This window comes from Oncorhynchus gorbuscha, linkage group LG06, assembly GCF_021184085.1.
Source record: "Oncorhynchus gorbuscha isolate QuinsamMale2020 ecotype Even-year linkage group LG06, OgorEven_v1.0, whole genome shotgun sequence".
Lineage (NCBI taxonomy): Eukaryota > Metazoa > Chordata > Actinopteri > Salmoniformes > Salmonidae > Oncorhynchus > Oncorhynchus gorbuscha.
In genome coordinates this window covers 51740270-51750269 of record NC_060178.1, presented here as the reverse complement: position 1 = coordinate 51750269, position 10000 = coordinate 51740270, and the positions used below count along the sequence as shown (strand labels likewise).

General features: G+C 49.1%; 1 protein-coding gene across 4 annotated transcripts in view; it reads left to right on the top strand.

Moving 5' to 3' along the window:
- The window catches only part of LOC124038069 (rho GTPase-activating protein 39-like), a 240050-nt gene that overhangs the window by 203820 nt on the left and 26230 nt on the right, over positions 1-10000 (top strand). For 2 of the 4 annotated variants that reach the window (XM_046353489.1, XM_046353488.1), the window contains one exon: positions 1901-2002. The exons of the other annotated variants lie outside the window; for them this stretch is intronic. In XM_046353489.1, coding sequence (XP_046209445.1) covers positions 1901-2002 — 102 coding nt within the window. The remainder of the gene's footprint in view (positions 1-1900; positions 2003-10000) is intronic. 4 annotated transcript variants of the gene reach the window in all.

The window sequence follows — 10000 nt, the reverse complement described above, 5'->3', positions numbered from 1 at the left end:
CCAGTTACTGAACTATTTGCAGTTTATTCTCGCTCTTCTCTTACTCTTTTCCCCCTTTCTCTCCTTCCTCGCTCTCTGCCTTTCAACCCTCTTCCTCTCATCCTTCTTCCTCTCATCCCTCTTCCTCTCATCCTTCTTCCTCTCATCTCTCTTCCTCTCATCCTTCTTCCTCTCATCCCTCTTCCTCTCATCCTTCTTCCTCTCATCCCTCTTCCTCTCATCCTTCTTCCTCTCATCCCTCTTCCTCTCATCCTTCTTCCTCTCATCCCTCTTCCTCTCATCCTTCTTCCTCTCATCCCTCTTCCTCTCATCCCTCTTCCTCTCATCCTTCTTCCTCTCATCCTTCTCTGAAAGCTTTTCAAAGTCCTCACCTCCATTCCTCTATTCCGCATTCACCTTTTTATTCTGCTTTTCTTTTCTTTAGGTCTCTCAGGCTCCTCCCACTGTCTGTCTGTCTGTCTGTCTGTCTGTCTGTCTGTCTGTCTGTCTGTCTGTCTGTCTGTCTGTCTGTCTGTCTCAGGCTCCTCCCACTGTCTGTCTGTCTGTCTGTCTGTCTGTCTGTCTGTCTGTCTGTCTGTCTGTCTGTCTGTCTGTCTGTCTGTCTGTCTGTCTGTCTGTCTGTCTGTCTGTCTCTCAGGCTCCTCCCACTGTCTGTCTGTCTGTCTGTCTGTCTGTCTGTCTGTCTGTCTGTCTCTCAGGCTCCCTCTCCTCCCACTGTCTGTCTGTCTGTCTGTCTGTCTGTCTGTCTGTCTGTCTGTCTGTCTGTCTGTCTGTCTGTCTGTCTGTCTGTCTGTCTGTCTGTCTCAGGCTCCCTCTCCTCCCACTGTCTGTCTGTCTGTCTGTCTGTCTGTCTGTCTGTCTGTCTGTCTGTCTGTCTGTCTGTCTGTCTGTCTGTCTGTCTGTCTGTCTGTCTGTCTGTCTGTCAGGCTCCCTCTCCTCCCACTGTCTGTCTGTCTGTCTGTCTGTCTGTCTGTCTGTCTGTCTGTCTGTCTGTCTGTCTGTCTGTCTGTCTGTCTGTTTTCTTACTGAATGTGTGTGGTTCTTCATGATGTACACATTGTACACATGTGTCAGGATTTGGCCAGGGTTGTTCCGGTTTTTGGTCACTAGATGCCCCCATTGTGCCTTTTGACCTTTTGTTTTCCCTTGATCCCCATTATTATTTGCACCTGTGCCTCGTTTCCCCTGATTGTATTTAAACCCTTTGTTTTCCTCTGTTCTTTGCTCTGTGTTTGTATGTTAGCACCCAGCCCTAGTACTCTGAGAACTCTTGTTGATCCCGGTGGACTCTCTTGTGGAATTCTGTTTTTTGTTCTTGTTTGTTTGTTTTTGTTTTTTTGAGTATCTTTTGAGGCTTTTTGTGCTTTACCTTCCACCTTGTGGATTTACCTTTTTTGTCTTGGAGGATTACCTTTGTTCTTGTGGAATTCCTTTTGAGGTTGTGGAGTTACATGTTTTCCTGAAGGACTTCACTTTTTTACTTCATTAAATACACCGTCTCAAGTACTGCTGTGTCTGCCTCATCTTCTGGGTTCTGCCGACTATTCGTGGCTCAGTTGGTTAAGTGACTGTTTCTCACTCTGGAGACCCGGGTTCGTAACCGGGTCCTGACAACATGAGCCTGCATGTTTTATCATGTGTCTTTTTGCATGTTTGTTGTCTTCTTGATGTGACATGTCTTAATGGTTTGTGGCCTGTTGTGTGTGTGTAGTTTTGCAGTTCGACTATGGTGTTTGTTAGTGGAGTCTGTGTGGTCGTTACCATGGTAAATCTACGTGTTTTGCTGTATGTGTGAGGGTAGTGTTTGTGGTCCAGGTGTCGGGGTGTGTGTTGTGAGTGACGGTTGCTGTGGTTTTGTGTGTGTGTGTGTGTGTGTGTGTGTGTGTGTGTGTTGTTGCAGTGGCTCGGCACATCAGCGGTCTGCTGGCGAGCCGGGTGGAAAGGCGAGCCAGACTGATGCGTGGGCGTCGCCCTGGGAGGGAGAAGGCGAGGCCAGTGGAGGGTAGGGGAGGAGTCAAACTACCTACAACTGGTTAGCTGCTCTCCCTGTGCCTGCTGCTCTCTCTCTCTTTATCTCTCTCTCTTTCTCGCTCTCTCACACACATCTCATTAATCACATCACATTCATCAACACAGTCGGACGGACACACACACACACACACACACACACACACACACAGACACACACACACACACACACACAAGGCCCTGGCTACTCTTCCTGCAGCCGATTACTACTTCTGCTACCACCGCCTCCTCCTTCCCATCTCCATCCTCTTCATCGTCCTCTTCTCCTCTCTCTTCATCTCCATTGATGTCATCTCTTTAATCCTCCTCTTCCTCTCCGTCCTTCACCTTCAGGATCTAGCTCTGTATCTCTCTATCTTCTTAGGTCCTCAGCGTTTTGTGTGTCTATTTCATAGCTGTCGACCCCCTGTCTGTCTGTGTTTCTCTGTCTGTCTGTGTTTGTCTTACTGTCTGTCCGTCTCTGTCTGTCTGTCTCTTTTTCTGTCTGTCTGTCTCTCTCTCTGTCTGTATACCTACCTATCTACCTACTCTGTCTGTGGTTGTCTGCACTCTGTCTTTTTCAATCTGGGGCATTTTTCCTGTACCACTGTGACAACTGTCTAACTCTCTCTCTGTGTGTGTGTGTGTGTGTGTGTGTGTGTGTGTGTGTGTGTGTGTGTGTGTGTGTGTGTGTGTGTGTGTGTGTGTGTGTGTGTGTGTGTGTGTGTGTGTGTGTAACACACACACATTCGTAACTGTGTACTTCCTCCATGTGGTCTGATAAACCATTTCTCTGTCGTACATCATTCTACTGTCTTGTGGGTGTCTGTCTACTCATTCATTCCCCGAGGGGAGAGTCCTGAGCATCAGTTCAGCCTTTTAGTGACGGGTAACTCTGGTAACTACTAGGACTGTTACCTGAGTCAAAGGGTGCTCTTATGTGCTTGTAGAACGTATGTACATGATGGTTAGACAGTGTCAATGTGGGTGTCACATAGGGTTAGAAACACAGTGTGTCAATGTGGGTGTCACATAAGGACAGTGTGTCAATGTGGGTGTCACATAGGGTCAGAAGGACAGTGTGTCAATGTGGGTGTCACATAGGGTCAGAAGGACAGTGTGTCAATGTGGGTGTCACATAGGGTCAGAAGGACAGTGTGTCAATGTGGGTGTCACAGGGTCAGAAGGACAGTGTGTCAACGTGGGTGTCACATAGGGACAGAAGAACAGTGTGTCAATGTGGGTGTCACATAGGGTCAGAAGGACAGTGTGTCAATGTGGGTGTCACATAAGGACAGTGTGTCAATGTGGGTGTCACATAAGGACAGTGTGTCAATGTGGGTGTCACATAAGGACAGTGTGTCAATGTGGGTGTCACATAAGGACAGTGTGTCAATGTGGGTGTCACATAAGGACAGTGTGTCAATGTGGGTGTCACATAGGGTCAGAAGGACAGTGTGTCAATGTGGGTGTCACATAAGGACAGTGTGTCAATGTGGGTGTCACTTAGGGTCAGAAGGACAGTGTGTCAATGTGGGTGTCACATAGGGTCAGAAGGACAGTGTGTCAATGTGGGTGTCACATAGGGTCAGAAGGACAGTGTGTCAACGTGGGTGTCACATAGGGTCAGAAGGACAGTGTGTCAATGTGGGTGTCACATAGGGTCAGAAGGACAGTGTGTCAATGTGGGTGTCACATAGGGTCAGAAGGACAGTGTGTCAATGTGGGTGTCACATAAGGACAGTGTGTCAATGTGGGTGTCACTTAGGGTCAGAAGGACAGTGTGTCAACGTGGGTGTCACATAGGGTCAGAAGGACAGTGTGTCAATGTGGGTGTCACATAGGGACAGAAGGACAGTGTGTCAATGTGGGTGTCACATAGGGTCAGAAGGACAGTGTGTCAATGTGGGTGTCACATAAGGACAGTGTGTCAATGTGGGTGTCACATAGGGTCAGAAGGACAGTGTGTCATTGTGGGTGTCACATAGGGTCAGAAGGACAGTGTGTCAATGTGGGTGTCACATAGGGTCAGAAGGACAGTGTGTCAATGTGGGTGTCACATAGGGTCAGAAGGACAGTGTGTCAACGTGGGTGTCACATAAGGACAGTGTGTCAATGTGGGTGTCACATAGGGTCATAAGGACAGTGTGTCAATGTGGGTGTCACATAGGGTCAGAAGGACAGTGTGTCAATGTGGGTGTCACATAGGGTCAGAAGGACAGTGTGTCAATGTGGGTGTCACATAGGGTCAGAAGGACAGTGTGTCAATGTGGGTGTCACATAGGGTCAGAAGGACAGTGTGTCAATGTGGGTGTCACATAGGGTCAGAAGGACAGTGTGTCAATGTGGGTGTCACATAAGGACAGTGTGTCAATGTGGGTGTCACTTAGGGTCAGAAGGACAGTGGGTCAATGTGGGTGTCACATAGGGTCAGAAGGACAGTGGGTCAATGTGGGTGTCACATAGGGTCAGAAGGACAGTGTGTCAATGTGGGTGTCACATAGGGTCAGAAGGACAGTGTGTCAATGTGGGTGTCACATAGGGTCAGAAGGACAGTGTGTCAATATGGGTGTCACAGGGTCAGAAGGACAGTGTGTCAATGTGGGTGTCAGAAGGACAGTGTGTCAACGTGGGTGTCACATAAGGAGAGTGTGTCAACGTGGGTGTCACATAAGGACAGTGTGTCAATGTGGGTGTCACATAAGGACAGTGTGTCAATGTGGGTGTCACATAAGGACAGTGTGTCAATGTGGGTGTCACATAAGGACAGTGTGTCAATGTGGGTGTCACATAGGGTCAGAAGGACAGTGTGTCAATGTGGGTGTCACATAGGGTCAGAAGGACAGTGTGTCAATGTGGGTGTCACATAAGGACAGTGTGTCAATGTGGGTGTCACTTAGGGTCAGAAGGACAGTGTGTCAATGTGGGTGTCACATAGGGTCAGAAGGACAGTGTGTCAATGTGGGTGTCACAGGGTCAGAAGGACAGTGTGTCAACGTGGGTGTCACATAGGGTCAGAAGGACAGTGTGTCAATGTGGGTGTCACATAGGGTCAGAAGGACAGTGTGTCAATGTGGGTGTCACATAGGGTCAGAAGGACAGTGTGTCAATGTGGGTGTCACATAAGGACAGTGTGTCAATGTGGGTGTCACTTAGGGTCAGAAGGACAGTGTGTCAACGTGGGTGTCACATAGGGTCAGAAGGACAGTGTGTCAATGTGGGTGTCACATAGGGACAGAAGGACAGTGTGTCAATGTGGGTGTCACATAGGGTCAGAAGGACAGTGTGTCAATGTGGGTGTCACATAAGGACAGTGTGTCAATGTGGGTGTCACATAGGGTCAGAAGGACAGTGTGTCATTGTGGGTGTCACATAGGGTCAGAAGGACAGTGTGTCATTGTGGGTGTCACATAGGGTCAGAAGGACAGTGTGTCAATGTGGGTGTCACATAGGGTCAGAAGGACAGTGTGTCAATGTGGGTGTCACAGGGTCAGAAGGACAGTGTGTCAACGTGGGTGTCACATAGGGACAGAAGAACAGTGTGTCAATGTGGGTGTCACATAGGGTCAGAAGGACAGTGTGTCAATGTGGGTGTCACATAAGGACAGTGTGTCAATGTGGGTGTCACATAAGGACAGTGTGTCAATGTGGGTGTCACATAAGGACAGTGTGTCAATGTGGGTGTCACATAAGGACAGTGTGTCAATGTGGGTGTCACATAAGGACAGTGTGTCAATGTGGGTGTCACATAAGGACAGTGTGTCAATGTGGGTGTCACATAGGGTCAGAAGGACAGTGTGTCAATGTGGGTGTCACATAAGGACAGTGTGTCAATGTGGGTGTCACTTAGGGTCAGAAGGACAGTGTGTCAATGTGGGTGTCACATAGGGTCAGAAGGACAGTGTGTCAATGTGGGTGTCACATAGGGTCAGAAGGACAGTGTGTCAACGTGGGTGTCACATAGGGTCAGAAGGACAGTGTGTCAATGTGGGTGTCACATAGGGTCAGAAGGACAGTGTGTCAATGTGGGTGTCACATAGGGTCAGAAGGACAGTGTGTCAATGTGGGTGTCACATAAGGACAGTGTGTCAATGTGGGTGTCACTTAGGGTCAGAAGGACAGTGTGTCAACGTGGGTGTCACATAGGGTCAGAAGGACAGTGTGTCAATGTGGGTGTCACATAGGGACAGAAGGACAGTGTGTCAATGTGGGTGTCACATAGGGTCAGAAGGACAGTGTGTCAATGTGGGTGTCACATAAGGACAGTGTGTCAATGTGGGTGTCACATAGGGTCAGAAGGACAGTGTGTCATTGTGGGTGTCACATAGGGTCAGAAGGACAGTGTGTCAATGTGGGTGTCACATAGGGTCAGAAGGACAGTGTGTCAATGTGGGTGTCACATAGGGTCAGAAGGACAGTGTGTCAACGTGGGTGTCACATAAGGACAGTGTGTCAATGTGGGTGTCACATAGGGTCATAAGGACAGTGTGTCAATGTGGGTGTCACATAGGGTCAGAAGGACAGTGTGTCAATGTGGGTGTCACATAGGGTCAGAAGGACAGTGTGTCAATGTGGGTGTCACATAGGGTCAGAAGGACAGTGTGTCAATGTGGGTGTCACATAGGGTCAGAAGGACAGTGTGTCAATGTGGGTGTCACATAGGGTCAGAAGGACAGTGTGTCAATGTGGGTGTCACATAAGGACAGTGTGTCAATGTGGGTGTCACTTAGGGTCAGAAGGACAGTGGGTCAATGTGGGTGTCACATAGGGTCAGAAGGACAGTGGGTCAATGTGGGTGTCACATAGGGTCAGAAGGACAGTGTGTCAATGTGGGTGTCACATAGGGTCAGAAGGACAGTGTGTCAATGTGGGTGTCACATAGGGTCAGAAGGACAGTGTGTCAATATGGGTGTCACAGGGTCAGAAGGACAGTGTGTCAATGTGGGTGTCACAGGGTCAGAAGGACAGTGTGTCAACGTGGGTGTCACATAAGGAGAGTGTGTCAACGTGGGTGTCACATAAGGAGAGTGTGTCAACGTGGGTGTCACATAAGGACAGTGTGTCAATGTGGGTGTCACATAAGGACAGTGTGTCAATGTGGGTGTCACATAAGGACAGTGTGTCAATGTGGGTGTCACATAAGGACAGTGTGTCAATGTGGGTGTCACATAGGGTCAGAAGGACAGTGTGTCAATGTGGGTGTCACATAGGGTCAGAAGGACAGTGTGTCAATGTGGGTGTCACATAAGGACAGTGTGTCAATGTGGGTGTCACTTAGGGTCAGAAGGACAGTGTGTCAATGTGGGTGTCACATAGGGTCAGAAGGACAGTGTGTCAATGTGGGTGTCACAGGGTCAGAAGGACAGTGTGTCAACGTGGGTGTCACATAGGGTCAGAAGGACAGTGTGTCAATGTGGGTGTCACATAGGGTCAGAAGGACAGTGTGTCAATGTGGGTGTCACATAGGGTCAGAAGGACAGTGTGTCAATGTGGGTGTCACATAAGGACAGTGTGTCAATGTGGGTGTCACTTAGGGTCAGAAGGACAGTGTGTCAACGTGGGTGTCACATAGGGTCAGAAGGACAGTGTGTCAATGTGGGTGTCACATAGGGACAGAAGGACAGTGTGTCAATGTGGGTGTCACATAGGGTCAGAAGGACAGTGTGTCAATGTGGGTGTCACATAAGGACAGTGTGTCAATGTGGGTGTCACATAGGGTCAGAAGGACAGTGTGTCATTGTGGGTGTCACATAGGGTCAGAAGGACAGTGTGTCATTGTGGGTGTCACATAGGGTCAGAAGGACAGTGTGTCAATGTGGGTGTCACATAGGGTCAGAAGGACAGTGTGTCAATGTGGGTGTCACATAGGGTCAGAAGGACAGTGTGTCAACGTGGGTGTCACATAAGGACAGTGTGTCAATGTGGGTGTCACATAGGGTCATAAGGACAGTGTGTCAATGTGGGTGTCACATAGGGTCAGAAGGACAGTGTGTCAATGTGGGTGTCACATAGGGTCAGAAGGACAGTGTGTCAATGTGGGTGTCACATAGGGTCAGAAGGACAGTGTGTCAATGTGGGTGTCACATAGGGTCAGAAGGACAGTGTGTCAATGTGGGTGTCACATAGGGTCAGAAGGACAGTGTGTCAATGTGGGTGTCACATAGGGTCAGAAGGACAGTGTGTCAATGTGGGTGTCACATAAGGACAGTGTGTCAATGTGGGTGTCACTTAGGGTCAGAAGGACAGTGGGTCAATGTGGGTGTCACATAGGGTCAGAAGGACAGTGGGTCAATATGGGTGTCACAGGGTCAGAAGGACAGTGTGTCAATGTGGGTGTCACAGGGTCAGAAGGACAGTGTGTCAACGTGGGTGTCACATAAGGAGAGTTTTTTTCAACGTGGGTGTCACATAGGGTCAGAAGGACAGTGTGTCAATGTGGGTGTCACATAGGGTCAGAAGGACAGTGTGTCAACGTGGGTGTCACATAGGGTCAGAAGGACAGTGTGTCAACGTGGGTGTCACATAGGGTCAGAAGGACAGTGTGTCAATGTGGGTGTCACATAAGGACAGTGTGTCAATGTGGGTGTCACATAAGGACAGTGTGTCAATGTGGGTGTCACATAGGGTCAGAAGGACAGTGTGTCAATGTGGGTGTCACATAGGGTCAGAAGAACAGTGTGTCAATGTGGGTGTCACATAGGGTCAGAAGGACAGTGTGTCAATGTGGGTGTCACATAGGGTCAGAAGGACAGTGTGTCAATGTGGGTGTCACATAGGGTCAGAAGGACAGTGTGTCAACGTGGGTGTCACATAAGGACAGTGTGTCAATGTGGGTGTCACATAGGGTCATAAGGACAGTGTGTCAATGTGGGTGTCACATAGGGTCAGAAGGACAGTGTGTCAATGTGGGTGTCACAGGGTCAGAAGGACAGTGTGTCAACGTGGGTGTCACATAGGGTCAGAAGGACAGTGTGTCAATGTGGGTGTCACATAGGGTCAGAAGGACAGTGTGCTGGCTGGTTAGGCCTCAGGCTGTATGGTCGGTGTGTTTCCAGATTTAGACCACTGAGCTGTTACCCTCCAGTAATTAGTGGCAGCAGAACGACCCTGTGCCACCCACATGGCCTTACTGAAGAGCTCAGTGCCTTTTCAACATGGCGCTTTCATAGGACGCCACCTTTCCGACAAGGTGAATGCACCAAATTGTAAGTCGCTCTGGATAAGAGCGTCTGCTAAATGACTTAAATGTAAAAATGTAAAGTCAGTTCATCATGTTTCTGCCCTGCTAGAGCTTCCCTGGTCAACTGTAAGTGCTGTTATTGTGAAGTGGAAATGTCTAAGCGTTGCAACACTCACTACCGAGTTCCAAACTGCCTCTGAAAGCAACGTCAGCACAAGAACTGTTTGTCGGGAGCTTCATGAAATGGGTTTCCATGTCACAATGCCAAGCGTCGGCTGGAGGGGTGTAAAGCTGGCCGCCATTGAAATCTGGAGCAGTGGAATGAATCACGCTTCACCATCTGGCAGTTCGACGGACGAATCTGGGTTTGGCGGGTGCCAATACATAGTGCCAACTGTAAAGTTTGGTGGAGGAGGAATAATGGTCTGGGCCTGTTGGAACGCCGAATGCGAGCCAGGCCTAATCGTCCCCTCATCAGTGCCCAACTTCACTAATGCTCTTGTGGCTGAATGGAAGCAAGTCCCCACAGCAATATCCCAACATCTAGTAGAAAGCCTTCCCAGAAGAGTGGAGGCTGTTATAGCAGCAATGTTCCAACATCTGGTGGAAAGCCTTCCCAGAATAGTGGAGGCTGTTATAGCAGCAATGTTCCAACATCTGGTGGAAAGCCTTCCCAGAAGAGTGGAGGCTGTTATAGCAGCAGAGGGGGGACCATATTAATGCCCATGATTTTAGAATGAGATGTTCGACGAGCAGGTGTCCACATACTTTTTGTCATGCAGTGTACATGCGTGTGTGTGTATTCTCTGTTCC